The sequence below is a fragment of the Mobula hypostoma genome, chromosome 11 (genome assembly GCF_963921235.1).
Source record: "Mobula hypostoma chromosome 11, sMobHyp1.1, whole genome shotgun sequence".
Classification (NCBI taxonomy): Eukaryota; Metazoa; Chordata; class Chondrichthyes; order Myliobatiformes; family Myliobatidae; genus Mobula; species Mobula hypostoma.
Window position 1 is genome coordinate 34,570,323 of NC_086107.1, and position 18,202 is coordinate 34,588,524.

The 18,202-nt window shown below is 41.0% G+C and overlaps 1 protein-coding gene across 2 annotated transcripts in view; it reads right to left on the reverse strand.

The window, feature by feature from the left end:
• caprin1b (cell cycle associated protein 1b) overlaps window positions 1–18,202 on the reverse strand; it is a 72,774-nt gene that overhangs the window by 23,974 nt on the left and 30,598 nt on the right. For both annotated transcript variants that reach the window (XM_063061807.1, XM_063061806.1), the window contains exons 7-13: window positions 16,670–16,722; window positions 13,262–13,348; window positions 10,031–10,192; window positions 8,227–8,335; window positions 7,863–7,924; window positions 6,372–6,482; window positions 5,491–5,640 (exon numbers count right to left, since the gene is read on the reverse strand). In XM_063061807.1, the coding sequence (XP_062917877.1) occupies window positions 5,491–5,640; window positions 6,372–6,482; window positions 7,863–7,924; window positions 8,227–8,335; window positions 10,031–10,192; window positions 13,262–13,348; window positions 16,670–16,722 (734 nt within the window). The remainder of the gene's footprint in view (window positions 1–5,490; window positions 5,641–6,371; window positions 6,483–7,862; window positions 7,925–8,226; window positions 8,336–10,030; window positions 10,193–13,261; window positions 13,349–16,669; window positions 16,723–18,202) is intronic.

Sequence of the window (18,202 nt, forward strand, 5' to 3'; positions counted from 1 at the left end):
CATAAAGATCCTAGCCAGAGGCACAGCAATCTCTTCCCTCACCTCGTGGAGCAGCCTGGGGAATATTCTGTCAGGCCCGGGTGACTTATCCGTCCTAATGTATTTTAACAACTCCAACACCTCTTCTCCCTTAATATCAACATGCTCCAGAACATCAACCTCACTCATATTGTCCTCACTGTCATCAAGTTCCCTCTCATTGGTGAATACTGAAGAGATTCATTGGGGACCTCGCTCACTTCCATATTCTCCAGACACACCTTCCCACCTTTATCCCTAATCGGTCCTACCTTCACTCTTATCATCCTTTTGTTCTTCACATAATTGAAGAATGCCTTGGGGTTTTCCTTTACCCTACTTGCCAAGATCTTCTCATGCCCCCTTCTTGCTCTCCTCGGCCCCTTAAGCTCCTTTCTTCCTTCCCTATATTCCTCAATAGACCCATCTGATCCTTGCTTTCTACACCTCATTAATGCTGCCTTCCTCCACCTGACTATATTTCCACCTCACTTTTCACCCATGGTTCCTTCACCCTGCCATTCTTTATCTTCCTCACTGGAACAAATTTATCCCTAACATCCTGCAAGAGATTGCTAAACATCGACCACATGTCCATAGTACATTTCCCTGCAAAAACATTCTCCCATAAGATATATAGGAGCAGAATTAGGCCATTCAGCCCATCGAGTCCGCTCTGCCTTTTCTTCATGGTTTATCTCAGATTCCACTCAAAACCATTATTATCTGCCTTCTCTCCATAAACTGACCAACCAGCTCAACCAGATTTTCCCAACCCACCTGCATATTGAAATTCCCCATAGTTATGGGAACAGTCCCCTTATTACTTGTCTTTTCTATCTCCCATTGCAACGTATATCCCATATCCTGGCTACTGTTTGGAGGAATGCATCTAAGTCTCAACAGGGTCTTTTTACCTTTGCAGTCTCTTAGCTCTACCCACAAGAATCCAAACCTTCCAATCCTATGTCACCTCTTTCTGAGGATTTGATTTCAATTTTTACAAACAGAGCCACTGCACCCACTCTGCCTACCTGCTTGTTCTTTCAATACACTGTGTATCCTTGGATGTTCAGCTCCCAACTATGATCTTCTTTCAGCCAGGATTCAGTGATGCCCATACCTGCCAGTCTCTAATTGTGCTACAAGATCATCTACCTTATTCTGTGTATCTAGTGCATTCAACTATAACACCTTCAGTCCTGTATTGGTCACTCTTTTTGATTTTGCCCCCTGTTGACTGCAACTCATCTCACCAACTGCAATTCTGCCCCATCATCTGTCTGTTCTTCCTCACAGTCCCACTACACAATGCATCAACTTGTATATCAACTGCCCTATCCTCAGCCCCATCACTCCGGTCCTCATCCACTTCCAGATTAGGGATTTTCCCCAGAGAGGGTGTGTGAAGAACAAGAGTGCAAAGGTTTAAGATCCGAGCCGATGGACTTAAAAGGGACATAAGAAATATTTTCTTCACACAGAGGGTGGTGCATATTTGGAATGCACTGCAAGAAATAAGCAACATTTAAAAGAATCTACAGTGGATAAGTACATAGATTGAAGAGTTTTATGGGGCTATGGACCAAACGTGGGCAAGATGGCACCAGCTCACTGGGCAACACAGTCAGCATGGACATTGGGCCAAATGTATGACAACCTGACTCGAATAGGTCATCCTAAGGATCAATGTGGCCAATTCACACCCGCAAGTTCTAGCCTTATAGCCTCATAATTTGCCCTTCCCCAATTAAAAATTTTCCTGTCCCCTCTGATTCTATCCTTTTCCATGATAAAGCTAAGGGCCAGGGAGCAGTGGTCACTGTCCCCCAGATGCTCACCCACTGAGATCTGTGACCTGACCCGATTCATTACCTAATACTAGATCTAGTATGGCATTCCCCCTAGTTGGCCTGTCAACATACTGTGACAGGAATCCATCCTGGACACACTTAACAACTCTGCCCCATCTAAACCATTGGAACTAATCAGGTGCCAATCAATACAACCCTGTTATTTTTGCACCTTTCCAAAATCTGCCTCCCAATCTGCTCCTCGGTATCTCTGCTGCTACCAGGGGGCCTATAGAATACTCCCAGTAAAGTAACTGCTCCCTTCCTGTTCCTGACTTCCATCCATACTGACCCAAGAGAGGATCCTGCTACATTACCCACCCTTTCTGTAGCTGTAATAGTATCCCTGACCAGTAATGCCACCCCTCCTCCCCATCCCTCTTAAAGCACTGAAATCCAGGAATATTGAGAATCCATTCCTGCCCTGGTACCAGCCAAGTCTCTGTAATGGCCACTACATCATAATTCCATGTATGTATCCAAGATTTCAGTTCATCACCTTTGTTCCTGATGCTTCTTGCACTGAAGTACACGCACTTTAGCCCTTCTACCTTTACACCCTTTATTCTGCTTCTCTTTCCTCAAAGCCTCTCTGTATGTTAGATCTGGCTTTACTCCATGCACTTCTTTCACTGCTCTATCACTCTGGGTCCCATCCCCCTTGCAAATTAGTTTAAACCTTCCCGAACCATGCTAGCAAACCTACCTGCAAGGATATTGCTCCCCCTTGAGTTCAGGTGCAACCCATTCAATCTGTACAGTTCCCACCTTCCCCAGAAGAGATCCCAAAGATCCACAAATCTAAAACCCTGCCCCCTACACCAACTCCTCAGCCATGCATTTAACTGCCATCTCCTCCAATTCTTACCATCACTATCATGTAGCACTGGCAGCAATCCTGAGAACGTCACCCTTGAGGTCCTGTTCTTTGGCCTTCTGCCTGGTTCCCGAAACTCACACTTCAGGACCTCATCCCTCTTCCTGCCTATGTCGTTGGTACCAACATGTATCACGACTTCTGGTTGCTTTCCCTCTCGTAACAGGATGTTGTGCATCCAATCAGAGACATCCCGGACCCTGGCACCCAGGAGGCAACAAACAGTGCAGCATTCCAGTTGCCTAGCTTTCCAATATGTCTATGTATGACATTTGAGTTATTTCAAACTGCTAATTTCCATTCCCTTTCAATTCCACTGTTTCCTTCACTAACAGTCACTTATAATGATTCTTTCTCCACCAGCACCATCTCAGCGTCTCATAAGAAATAGGAGCAGGAGTAGGCCATCTGACCCATTGAACCTGCTCCGCCACTCAATAAGATCATGGCTGATCTGACCATGGACTCATCTCCACCTCACTGCCTTTTCTCCATAACCTTTAATTCCCCTATTATGCAAAAATCTATTCAACCTTGTCGTAAAATATATTTACTGAGGTAGCCTCCGCTACTTCATTGGGCAGAGTATTCCACAGATTCACCACTCTCTAGGAAAAGCAGTTCCTCCTCATCTCTGTCCTAAATCTACTCCACTGAATCTTGAGGCTATGTCTCCTAGTTCTAGTCTCACCTACCAGTGGAAACAACTTTCCTGCTTCTATCTTATCTATTCCTTTCATAATTTTATGTTTCAATAAAATGTCCTCTCACTCTTCTGAAGTCCCGTGAGTACAGCCCCATGCGACTCACCTCTTTCCTCACAGTCTAACCCCCTCATCTCTGGAATCAACCTGGTGAATCTTCTCTGCACCGCCTCCAAAGCCAGTATATATTTCCTTAAGTAAGGAGACCAGAACCGCGTGCACTACTCCAGGTGCGGCATAACCTGCTCTTAAATACAACCCCTCGAGCAATGAAGGCCAACATTCCATTTGCCTTCTAGATAGCCTGCTGCACCTGATTCATGCACAAGCACTCCCAGGTCCCTCTGCACAGCAGCATGCTGCAATTTTTTAACCATTTAAATAATAATCTGCTTTCATTTTTCCTTCCAAAGTGGATGACCTCACATTTACCAACATCGCCCTCCATTTGCCAGATCATTGGACACTTAACCTATCTATATCTCTCCATGGACTCTCTGCATCTTCTGCACAATTTGCTTTTCCACTCAATTTAGTATCATCAAACTTAGATACACTGCACTCAGTTCCCTCTTCCAGGTCATTAATGTCTATTGTGAACAGTTGAGGGCCCAACACTGACTCCTGCGGCACACTGCTCACCACTGACTGCCAACCAGAGTAACACCCATGTATCCCAACTGTCTGCTTTTTATTAGTTAACCAATCCTCTATCCATGCTAATACAACACCCCAACTCTATGCATCCTTATCTTATGGGCATCTTCTATGCAGCACTCTGCCAAATGCCTTCTGGAAATCCAAGTAAATAACTTCAATCTGTTCCCCTCTATTCACTGCACTCCGTATATCCTCCCAGAATTCCAGTAAGCTTATCAAATAGGACCTGCCTTTACTGAATTCATGCTGTGCCTGTCAGATGGATCCATTTCTTTCCAGGTGCCTCACTATTTCTTCTTTAATGATAGTTTCAAGCATTTTCTCAACTATAGATGTTAGTTAACTGGCCTATAGTTACCTTGCCTTTTGCCTACATTCTTTTTTTTCTTTGAACAGTGGCGTGACATTCACTGTCTTCCAGTCCATTGGGACCTGCCCAGAGTTCAGAGAATTTTGGTAAATTATCACCAAAGCCTCTACTACAACTTCTGCCATTTCTTTCAGTATCACAAGTTTGCTTAGCACTACCTCTTTAGTGACAGCTATTGTACTGAGATGACAATTACAATGACAACTTGTACCATCTGCATCAAACCACTGCAAACTTAAACCTTTACTAACTGTTCCTTTCATTTCTCTCTTCCTCTCTCATTCACATTGGACATTCCTGCACATCATTCTTTCTTTATTTTCTCTTCCATTGCCCAAGTATACTTTCTGGGTTCAAAAATGAATTAAGTGCCCATGACTGGATCTGACCAAGGCACACGCTAAATAAAAAGCTGTACAAATTTGAGAGAAAAACCTACAATTTCCTCAAAACAATTTATTCTATCACAATAGAAAAACATTTAGACCTACAGACAGGCCTGTCTTACTTCCTCTAATATCAATCCCACGAAGTAAATTCCACAATCCCCACACTTAGCCATAACTTCACTTTTAGATTCATTGTTTTATTTCTATTCTCTTCCTCCTTTACATTCATAACACTTGAACCCCTGGATTTGGCCAAAAATTAATTTTAATTCAGCAGAAATTTATTCTAACAAAGTAATATTAACTACAATGTATTTCCACTTTCATATTTTGATTACAAACGAGAAATTCTGCAGATGCTGGAAATCCAAATCAACACACAGAATCCTGGAGGAACTCAGCAGGTCAGGCAGCATTCACTGAAATGAACAAACAGTCCACATGTCGGACCAAGACCCTTCTTCAGGGCAGATTCTGATTATGTAATATTCTGTCCGGATGGACAGTTTCAAAGTGAAAAAGTATGATAAGTAATGAAAACCATACCAATGTTCATAAATGATCTACTTTTGGTCAGAAGTTTCATATATTTATAAGTTGAATACAGAGCCAATCTTACCGTTTGCATTGATTGGAATGGAGCAGCATTCACATTTATGCCACTGCTGTGAAGAGGTTTAGTAGGAGGAGCCTTGAAAGCTTGTGACTGGGAAGCAACAGGAAGTGCTGTTGATACTGGAGTCTGTTCAGAAGTCAGTGACATAGTAGTCTAAGATGTACAGAAGTTGGAAGACCAAAGAAAGTTACCAAACCACTAATAACTGTTAGCAACTTCAAAACAGCATCTTCAACCTTACTGCAATGTGACATAAGTAACTGAGACAGTGTCATAGCCAATAAGAATTTTGCAGTGCTAATCAATCCTAGAATAGGACGGGTCCACAAAAGCCTGATTGTAAAATCCAATCATAATTTCTTAAGTTTTGAAAAGAATGCAGAAATAACTATTTACCGTTTTCACTTTATTTGCATTATTCTAAATATGATGACTCAAATCTCTTAAGTAATTATGATTTTAAACCTGTTGGGCTGGCACAATATATCTAAGCTGAAAATTACTGACTGATAACAACAGGAATTCTGCAGATGCTGGAAATTCAAGCAACACACATCAAAGTTGCTGGTGAACACAGCAGGCCAGGCAGCACCTCTTCCTAGAGATGCTGCCAATTACTGACTGATACTTGGATTTAAAAAAGCCAACATTCAAAAGTGTAATATATACAATCATGAAAATTTACAAGGCCAATACAAAATAGAACCTCAGACTTGAGAATGCTGGAAATGTCAATATGCCCACTATGTGGTTAGTGCAAGATAGCCCCCAATGTTGCTCTATAACATATTTACTTAGAAAAGGTGAATAACTTTGGAAAATAGGTGAAAGTATAAGTGTACCTAGTTTACTGTACCAATTTTATGCACTCGTGTTGCAGTTACCTGAATAGATTCAATGGAATCTTTTTGGGTTCTTTGCTCTGTCATATGGGAAGGCTGGTACATAGGCTGAGATGGTGCATATGGTTCAGTTGTGGATGACACTAAAGGTACCTTAGTAATTAAAAGAAAACAAACAGGAGAAAAGCTTAAGCATTTATGGATTACACCACAAAGACTTGGAAAAACAAAGACCTAGCTGGACAGGGTTAAGTAAATGCAATAGTTAAAATCCTCCTTCCCAAATACATATTAATAAGCAAATGGATGTCAATATTGAAATTTCCATTAATATTTTTACAAAAATAGTCAATCATTTGTAAGTAGTATTGTATAATATGCTTAATCTACCGAGGAGTTAAGATCTCCACAATGGAAGTCAATGAAACAAAAACAATCGTGCACCTACTCTGAGTTTTATTTTCTAATGTAGAGCATGGAACACAGTATTTGGACACTGGAAACATCACGAGGTTTGAACATTTGCAATAAATGCTGGCAACATCACTCCCAACCCCCCACCCAAAACCTAGATTTTTAGGTGACTTATGAAATCACAGGATACTACCAAGGTCAAACTATTTCAGCATATAGGAAAAGGAAACCTGTATCTGGTTGCAATAGGTGAGATATCATTTCTACATTCACCCTCTCTTGTAGCCCATCCCAACCTTTAATGTCCAATGTTTAGTCTGTGCACTTTTGTGGTTCTATTGTGCCTGCTAATACTTCCAAAAAGTCAACAGTTTTGCTACGTATGCACTGACTTATGCAACAAATGATGTCCAAACGTCTTAGACCTCTCTTTCCCCAAAGGCACACCCATGTGGTAATTTACACAATGGCCACAATACTTTGAGAATTTGCATGAAAGCATCTTCCAGCTTGGAAGCAAGCTACCCTGCCTAAAGACCATGACACAGAAGAATTTGTACTTGATGCTCCAGAATGCACAGTACCAGCATTATTCATTCTACTACAATGGATACAGGTTGCCTATTCACTACTGGTGAAATGGGAATAGTGTAACATGCACTAATGTCACACTTGACTGCATTGTTAAAACTCCAGTTTGCTAGAAAGTTAAATAAATGCTTTTCTTCATATAAAGATCCTAGCAAAATATGCCCAGGTTAGTAGCTGATTTCCAATTTATTAGGGACATTAACATCAGTAATTCAAGAAGTTACAAAGATTAAAAGAAGGTAAACAATGGATTTTCTTAAGGGCAGTAAATAAAATGTAAGAAAGATGAGAAGATTGATCAAAAATATTTTTGTAAACGCACAAGGAAAAAGTTCTGCATTTCACAAGATACATTATGGCAAAGAAACTAAAATGTCTCCAGATGAACCAAGTCAAAATGGCAAATCCAAATATCCATAACTCCATGTCAACATCAACAAACGCCATTGCCTCTGCCTCATCATGTAAAATTTGGATAATAAAAATTTTCCTGCAAATTCAACAGCTGGCCTGTGAAGGTTACAGTACCTGTGTGGCTTCTGACTGAACAGAAACTGCATTGGGCTGTCCATGCCTGGATTCACTGTGCACTATGGAAAGGACAGAATGACAACCAATCACAACAGCATAAAAACCAGAAACATTTTCCTGGAATTGTTAGTCTCAGAGTTTGATCTAAAATAAAAGTTACATTTTACCCAGAATCAATTAACCTAGTAACTTGAGCCTTTGCTTGCAACAATATACCATTTAATATAGAAACCAATCATACAAACAGAACTCAAAACAAAACAACTTGTTACAAAGTTTATACAGTTAATTATAGAACCATTCACAGATTTAGCTTACTGTGAAGATGTAATAATCTGGAATTTATGGTTCAAAATCTTACCTTGTGTGCAAACCATCTGTTGCATCTCCATGGATTGTGCCGTATTCATGGGCTGCACTGAAACAATTGCAGGGTCTATTGCTTGACTCTCAAACTCAAGCATGGATTCCTTTGAGAGAAAAAAGAAGCATTTTTCCACTGTACATTTAATATCAAATTCAAGGTGAACAGGAAGCTTTCATCAGAAACTATACGGTACATGTGTATCAATAGAGACTCTGCTGCATAATACATTAGCTCTGGTGAAAAGTTATCAAGGAGAGATGTTGAAAACATTCACCATTTTGTTTTTATTTCACACATCAACGTTTCTAATTTAATGGTAGAAATACTTTAAGTAGAGAATTGACTAAGTCAGATGGATATATATTCTATACCTGCTGGGAGGACACATACAATTATTTGAACAACCCTTTTCCTTCAGAAATCAGATCAGTAATAATCATACAGTAGGCTTGAGTGGCCGAACGGCCCTCTCCTACTCCTAATCATGTTAATTCTAAAAGGTATGTGTGTTTATTCTTTAACACACCCAGCTCGGAGAAGGAGTTTATTTAGTCCTTCATCGACCTCTGCTCTGAACTGTTCTCCACATCACTGTGGAACGTAAACTTCCAATTAACTTGTTAGTTTCTACCACAGAATCTGTACAAATTGTGAGGAAAAGAATATACATTAAATAAAGCTTGTAATTATATGCTTCCAGTTCTCCAATGTGAATGTACATGTAGGATTGGAAAATTCATATTACATGAAAGCTTAATAGCTCCCATCCTTCCTCCATTACACTGAAATTGCTATTTAATCTCTTAAGTATTATCGGTAATTCAACTATCTGACCACTAATAAACCATCACAGGATGGAGACAAAGAAATAAATGAAATCTTGTCGTCAGCGAGAGATATTTGGACAGTCTGGGAAAAGTCAGTATTAAGCCTGAGATGCTAGATGTCTTGGAACACATACTGTAAAGGTGGAGAAATCTCCCGGCCAGATTAGATTGACCCCAGAATGTTATTGAGAACCAGGGCAGATGCTTCAGAGCAAATTTCTATAGATGTACCACGGAGAGCATTCTGACTGCTTGCACTATTGTCTGGTATGAAGGTGCCATTGTACAGGACTGGAAAGCTGCAAAAGTTTGAACCTCAAGAAGTGGCATTCACATGCCTCTTCTCATTGCTGTCAGGGAGGTAGTACAGAAACCTGAAGACACACACACCATTTTTGGAACATCACCTTCTCCTCCATCAGTTTTCTGATCAGACCATGAACACAATCTCAATTTTTGCACTTATTTATTATTTTATGTACAAGTTATTATAATTTATGTATTGCATTGTACTGCTGCCGCAAAACAACAAATTTCATGACGGTCACTGAAACATTTCCAGTAACTGAATACTTATTAACAGAAGGCCAGATTCAAGCTAAGTGAAGTAACAAATTACTCACCCAGCTTTGATCTGCAATAGCAAATTGTAACTATTATAAAATGATATGAGTAAATATCTGCAAGAAAAAGTAACTAGATTATGGATAAAGGGAAAGGATGGAGACTAAATGGATTGAAATTGAAAGAAAAGTATTTTATCTTGCCGTTGACAGGGCTTTGTTTCAAACTCCATTGCCTAAAAGTCAAATGGGATGGAAAGCCAAATTTTGTCACCCAACTGTGATCAACAAAGATGCAAACCAGCAGTCAACTGCTTTCAAAACAAACCTGAATTTAAAAGTTATCAAATTAAAACATTTATGCTCAAACTGTGAATTTTAGCCCTTGAAATAGATTTGAATACCTACTTGAATAAAGTTGAAGGTTCCTTGCATTTGTGCCATAAGATCTTGCACCCTCTGCCTTCTGACCAAGGGATCCGAGGGAGCAACAGTGTTCACTGCATGATTTTCAGGTACTGCCGGTGGCTGCACCTGTTGCTGTGGTTGCTGCTGCAGTGAATTTACAACCTACCAAAGAGAAGGTGGCAATTAATGCTTACACCATTCTGTTTTAGATTTTCTACATAATTGCTGACCCTGACACACAGCAATTATTTTTTTTCTTATTTAGACATACATTGCCTAACAGGCCCTTCCGGCATTTTGAGCAGTGCAGCTAGCAACACACCAATTTAATTCTAGCCTAATCATGGGACAATTTACAATAACCAAATAACCAGTATGTCTTTGGACTGTGGGAGGAAACCAGAGCACCCGGAAAATCACCCGTACATGGGGAGGACATACAAACTTCTTGCAGAGGATGCCAGGATTGAACTCCGAACCTCAAAGCACCGAGCTGTAATAGTGCCTCGAAAAGTATTTCCTTTCTTATCTGACCAAAAATATATGGAAAGTTGTCAAACGTCTTCACCACATTGAGTTAGCCATCAACTTTGAACAAATTTTTATTAATTTCACATAATTAGCCACAAATGCATTACACTAAGGGCACATGAGCACAAAGCTGTATTTGCTCAAAAGAAAGCTGAAAAATTAAGTGGCTTGTTCTATTGAAGTATGTTCTTGTATACTGTCCAACAACCTTGTGGAAAGTAACCTCTTGCAATACTGGTATACTATGGAACTGCAGAGTGTGAGAATTAATCCCATACAGTGCTATTATATGATCTAAATTAATAGCATTAACCACAGCACCAGAACTAAATTCACAATTCTAGTGTGAGTGAGGAAATAATGCCGGCTGCTTGCTACTCAGTGACACTTACTGTAAGAAAGTTTACTATAAGGAATATTACACTCTATAATCAATCTGACAATTGTATATATTAATATAGGCCAAGGAGTTACAAGCCTTCGCTGACTGTAATGACTCAAAGAAGATTCTATGAAGCAATCAAGGTTGTGTTTGGTCCATCAAAACAAGGCACCTCACAACTCCTGGGCAAGGACAATACATCCATCTTGACTGAGAAGACAGAGCACATGAAAAGATGGCAGAACACTTCCACGAGCTGCTGAACAGACCAGGAACCATCACCGATGAAGCACTGGGCAGAGTACACCCTTGACCCATAGTGTTTGAGCTAGATGTTCCCCTTACTCTTCACTAGGTCAAAGCCATCAAACAGCTAAAACCCAACAAAGCACCAGGGCCTGACAATATCATAGCCGAGATCTACCAGTATGGTGGTCATACACTGACATCATGCCTGCACCAGCTGTTCACAAAGTTGGGGGGAGCTGCAGAACAACAAGACTTCAAAGACACATCAATCGTGACCATCTACAACAAGGGAGACGAGAGAGATTGCAACAATTACCGTGGTATCTCTCTTCTGTCAGTTGCGGGAAAATGCCTCGCGAAGATCATCCTTAGACGCTTGGTGTCCAACATCAGTGACAACATCCTTCCAGAAAGCCAGTGTGGTTTTCAAACAGGCCGTAGTACAGTGGACATGATCTTTTCAGTGAGGCAGCTCCAAGAGAGACGTGTTGAGCAGCAGAGAAGTCTCTATGTCACATTTGTTGATCTAACCAAAACGTTTGACGCTGTTGGCAGAGATGGCCTGTGGAAGCTCCTACCAAAAATTGGTCCCCCCCCCACCCCCCACCATCAGTTCCAAGGAGGCATGGAAGGCCGCATCAACACGTGTGGTGAGTTGTCAGACCCATTTTCCATCAGCAACAACCTAGAACAGGGTTGTGTTCTGGTTCCTACTCTGTTTGGACTATTCTTCGCTGCTGTTCTTCAGAATGTCACATCAGACCTGAAGTTAGGGGTCTTCCTACAAACAAGGGCTGATGGCAGGCTCCTCAACCTCGCAAGATTGAGAGCAAACACAAAAGCCAGGAACATTGTGGCGCATGAGCTACTGTTTGCTGATGACTGTGCACTGGTTGCCCACTCTCTCGAAGACTTACAGATCGCCAGTCGCTTTTGCCAATGCAGCCAGAAGCTTCGGACTGACAATCAGCCTGAAAAAGACGGAAGTTTTGTACCAACCGGCTCCTGGCTCAAGCTACGAAGAACCAACTGTCCACATCGATGACACTCGTCGCAACGATGTCAACAAGTTTTGCTACCTGGGCAGCATACTAACATCCTCAGCTTCTCTGGATGTAGAGATTGAGGCAAGAACCAGAAAAGCCTGCTTTGCCTTTGGTCAGCTGAAAGATCGAGTTTGGTTACAGAACATCAGGGTGGCCACCAAGTGCAAGGTATACAGGGCCGTTGTCATATCAACCTTGTGAAACGGATGTGAGACATGGTGCCTATATCAGAGACACTTATGCCAGCTTGACCAACCGCAGCAGCGTCACCTACGTTCTCTAATGAAGATCATCTGGTGAGACAAGGTCTCCAATACCGAGGTCCTCTATCGAGCCGGAATGCCAGTTTCAACCTTGGTGATGTCAGCCCAACTGCACTGGGCAGGACACGTTGTCAGAATGCCTGACGGAAGACTGCTCAAGGACATCTTGTAAGGCCAACTGTCCAGTGGTACCCGAAAATAAGGAGGCCAGCGACTACAGTACAAGGATGTTCTGCACAGGAGCCTCAAGAAAGCTACATTGCCCCATCAACATGGGAGGATCCGGCTCAAGATTGCTCACAGTGGAGGGACGCCATCAGAAAAGGTGCAGACACTGCTGAGAACAAGCTCAACGAGGCAACAGAGGAAAGGCACAGGAAGCACCACAACAGAGCTTCTGCCCCTGCTGCCCCTCCAGGCCTCATCTGCCAAGTATGTGACAAGCAGTGCCTGTCAAGGATCGCCCTGTATAGCCACTCTAGGACGCACATATCAAACCCCACTAACTGACTGAAAGGAACCATCATCATCCTATGGGATGGATAGCCAGAGAGCTATCCATATAGAAGAATGCACACTCACGATGCCAGAAAGATTAAACTACTGTGGAAATGTACCCAGCCCCAAGAATCAGCAAACTTGGGAGACTTAGAGGGTGCGGGGGATGGAAGAGCCAAACATGTTATAAAGCCATGTACCGAGTCATTGTTTTTCAATGACTGTGAACATATTCCAAGCAATATGACACAAAGAAAGTTACCTCAACAGTTTCTGTATTCCAATCATCAGCTTGCTCTTTTTGGCTACTGCTGAATTGTGTCTCTGCAATGAACTGTCTGTTTACAAACTGAAACACAAGGAAAATATTAATAGATCACCAAGCTGTAAAAGAGAATTCCAAGTGCAAAATGACAAGGGTAATTTTGCTACCAAATACAGCAAGGAAGTAAAGCAGTTCAAAGATGAAATATTCATCTACCTGCAGAATTTAAATGAATCTATGGGGTTTTATCAGCTAACTGCTCTGCGTTCATCATTAAATGACAATTCTTTTGGGGAAATAAGGAAGAGATTTTCTGTGACAATGCAGTATAACTTAAGCATCCAGTCAAAGGCGGAATCAAGTTCACAAAAATGCTGGAGGAACTCAGCAGATCAGGCAGCATCTCTGGAAATGAATAAACAGCTGATGGAAAGGAAGAGGGAAGAAGCCAGAACAAGGTAAGTGGAGGGAAAGGAGGACAAGCTAGTCAGTGACAGGTGAAGCCAGGTGGGTGGGGGAGGGGAATGAAGCAAGAAGCTGGGAGGTGATAGGTGATAAAGGAATCTGATAAGAGAGGAGAATGGATCATGGGATAAAGTGAAGAAGGATCACTGGGGGAGGTGATAGTCAGGTGAAGAGTAGAGGTAAGAGGGGAACCAGAGTGGAGAATTTAAGATGAAGGAAGGGGGAGGTGGAAAAATTACTAGGAATTAGAGAAACTGATATGCATGCCATTTGGTTAGAGACTACTCAAATAGAATATGAGGTGTTGTTCCTCCAGCAGATGCAGTAGATGACCCCAACTGCATGTAGGGAGATATTCCCATAACATTCCAGTGCAATTTAGATGAGCACTTGAAGTGTGCATGCATGATCAAGGACTAGGAAATGGGATCAATAGATAGGTACCCAATAACTAGTAGATGCAGTGGGCCAGGTCTGGTTTTCATGTCTTATTTTATGAATTTCTTTCAAAACAACTACAGGAAATAAAAACTTCAGAGTGTGGAATACATGAAAAACCCAGCCAACTAAATTTCAACGAAAACAAGTCCTTTTTTTACAAAATGGAAATATTTCCTACCAACATGTATTAGCATTTAGTCACACAATCCATATGCTCAACACAAAAGTCACCCAAGGTTCCCACTTCAGTGTCCACTTCAATTGATTATGGTAGACTTATTATCCCCATTCTCCTGCCTTCTTCCCATAACCTTTGTAGAAGACTAAGAACATGCTGGCACAAGAAAAAGGTTCTAGTTTATGATTCTTCTTGGTTTTGTGGCTGACTTGCCAGGTGCAAAGAACACTCACATGCAGAGAAATACGCCCACACAATTTTTTTGCTCTTTTAGAGGCATTTCAAATATCTTTGCTGTGGCTCAAAGGCTCTGAAAAATTTGAGATTCTTCTTAAACAACAGGAATTCTGCAGATGCTGGAAATTCAAGCAACATACATCAGAGTTGCTGGTGAACGCAGCAGGCCAGGCAGCATCTATAGGAAGAGGCGCAGTCGACGTTTCAGGCCGAGACCCTTCGTCAGGACTAACCCTTCGTTAGTCCTGACGAAGGGTCTCGGCCTGAAACGTCGACTGCGCCTCTTCCTTGAGATTCTTCTTGGTTGATTCTGCAATAATGCTGATCTCATGGCTGAGTGTAATCAGAATCTGGAGTGGAACCTCTGCTTAACTAGTGACTTCAAGGAAGCTCAAATATTTGTGAACCAATGAGCTTGCAGGCATACGTTAGTTTCTTTGCATTAAATTTATGAGGTAGAAGGATTATCGATATAAACACTAGCTCACATTATTGAAAGATTAAGTGAAACCTAATACGTACAGGTTGAATATTGACTGAAACTCAATAGCAATTTTCCACATATACTTGTGGTAATTTCAAAGTAACATTTTCTCTCCCCCTCCCCTCCCAAAGGGCAATTTATTCATGTGTATTTGCATTCGGTTTAACTTTCAGCAACACACTTAAAATAACTTCAAATGTACATCATAGACAAATGCAAGACTTCCAAATAAGGTCATCATAGCTGAAACACCATTCGCACAATTAGAAACTAATAAAATAATCTTTCTTATTTATATCACTATCTACAGTGCCTACAAAACGTATTCATTCCCCTTGGAAGTTTTTATTTTTTTTACAACAGTGAATCAGAGTTAATTTGGTTTTTTTGACAATGATCTACAGAAAAACGTGAAAAAGTGAAAACAAATCTCTAAAAATCGGTCTAAATTTATTACAATTATCAAAAACAAAATAATTGTTGCATAATTACTTACCCCCTTCAAGTCTGCATTTAGTAGATGCACTTTTGGCAGCAATTGCAGTCTTGAGTTTGTGCAGATTATGCTTGGGGTCATTGTCTTGCTGGAAAACAAATCTTCTCCTAAGTCGCAGTTCTCTAGCAGACTGCATCAGCTTTTCCTCCAAGATTTCCCTGTATTTTCTGCACTCATTTTACCCTCTATCTTCACAAGCCTTCCAGTGCCTGCTGCAATGAAACATCCTGACAGTATGATGCCCCCACTTCCATGCTTCATTGTAGGAATGGTGTGTTTTTGACTATGTATGGTGCTTGGCTCACAAATAATAGCGTTTAGTCTGATGGCCAAAAAGCTCAGATTTGGTTTCAGACCATAGAACTTTCTTCAAGCTGACTTCAGAGTCTCCCACGTCTTCTGGCAAACTCTGGTTGAGATTTGTGTGTCTCCCCACCCTCACCCCAAAAAAAGTGACTCTCTCTCTGCTACTCTCCAAGAAAGTGGAAACTGGTGAAGCACCAGGGCAACGGTTGCTGTATGCGTAGTCTCTCTCATCTCAACCACTGAAGCTTGCAATTCCTCCAGAGTTGTCACAAGTCTCTTGGTGACCCCCCTCACTAGTTCCCCTCTCGCACGGTCACTCAGTTTTGAGAATAGGTAGATTTACAGCTGTGCTATATACTTTCCATGTCTTGACAATCGACTTAACTGTATTCGAAGGGATATTTATTGGATCCATCTCCTCACATGTAATCTTCAATAACCTTTTCGCAGAATTGTTTGGATAGTTCTTTTGTCTTCGTGGTGTAGTTTTTGGCAGGATATTCACTCACCAAGAGTTGGACCTTCCATATACAGGTGTATTTTTAATAAATCCACTGAAACACCTGATTGCACACAGTGCTCTCCATTTTAAATAATTATGTGACTTCTAAAAACCAATTGGCTGTACCAGTTATGATTTGGTGTGTCATATTACGTGGGGGGGGGGGTGAATATTTATGCAATTATTTTGTGTTTTATATTTGCAATCAATTTAGCACTTTTTCGAGATCCGTTTTCACTTTGACACAAAAGTCTTTTTCTGTTGATCAGTGTCAAAAAAAACATTATACTCCTTACCTCTCTTGCTTCCACGTCAGTTTGCTCCACATATTCTTCCACCGCTTCAGGTTCTATAAAATAAAGGTTAATTCTTTGTCTTTATGAAAGAAAATAAAATATTAAATAAAATGCAGCAGCCATTTTTTGCAATTCAGGACCTCAAAAACCAAAATACTTGAGTGAAAACGGTAGGAATGTAGAATTTCCTTGCCTCCTTCAAAACAGTATCATCTGATGGTGATCTCTGATCTAAGACAGCATCCATGACTTTACCTTAACTCATCTGGCCTCCTGCACTCCCTTTGTCTCTACCGTACAAGATCATTTGCCAAGGGATTTGAAATCATAAACCTAACTTAGATGCAGCGCAACCAACAAATCCAAAGTTGATGTTAAGCCATTGAAAATATGTCTAAAAAGATCCACCTGGAATAACTCAAGAAGTGTAAATGACACCCTGAACACTTAAACCATCCTTGTTTTTAATCAAAATTATGAAGTAGTGCTTACAACACAATTAAGACAACAAAGAAACTGAATTGGCTCTGCTCAATTATTCACATCTAATTAAAACACAATTCTCAAATCAGTGTCAAATGCAACAACATGACTAGAGAAAGGAATACACCCTATCCTCGTTATATGCGGGGGATACGTTCCTCGAAGTTGACGCATAATGTGAATAATTATTTAAGTGAAGAAAATAGGGATGCGTTCCAGAGGGCTTCCTAAATATGTTTTATCTGTAATTTATTCACATTTTCATACCAATACGACACAGAAGCAGTACTACAACATTTGTATTATATTTCATCAATTTAAGGTAATATTCAATGTAATAAATCATAGAAAGTTAACATCTGAGGGTGTACAGTACTCACCAACAGTGGCAGGTGTGTTCGCTCTGGGAGATAAGTGGTTGTTGTGATGTCAGGCAGCTTTACATAGATAAGGTGGATGGTTGTGGTTGTCAGGATCATATCAAGCACAGCAAGGGGTGAAGGAAAACTCACAGAACTCTTAGAACTGCCGGCAGCAGAAGGTGTTACTGATTTGAATAAAGTGATGAGGGTTGTTTGCTTGGCAGCATTTTGTTTTAAATTTCCTTGTAGGGAAGAAGGGTTGACAGCAGGGAATGACTGAAATGCTGATTCCATTCTAAACGTGGGTCCATGTCCATCGCCATTTATGCCAACTGTTCCAACTTCCACCATTCCCTCACCATTGGTAAACTGAGATTTTCAAAATTGTCTGTTGCTTGCAGCATCTGAGAGATAGTTCACGGTAAAAAAAACCACGCACGCCTTGAATGCGGATCACACCTTCGTCGAGTGGTTGAATCAGCGATGTTGTGTTAAGCGGCAGGAAACGCACTGTTACGTTAGGATGAATGCTGTTCAAATGTTTAGGATGGGCTGGCGCATTGTCAAGCAACAAAAGAACTTTAAAGGCAAGATTCTGTTCCCGGCAGTGGCGTCCCAGAGTTGTGTTACCTTCAGCTGATGCCGCGCTGTTTATAATTTCCAACTTTTTTTCCCAAGTGTTAAAGCG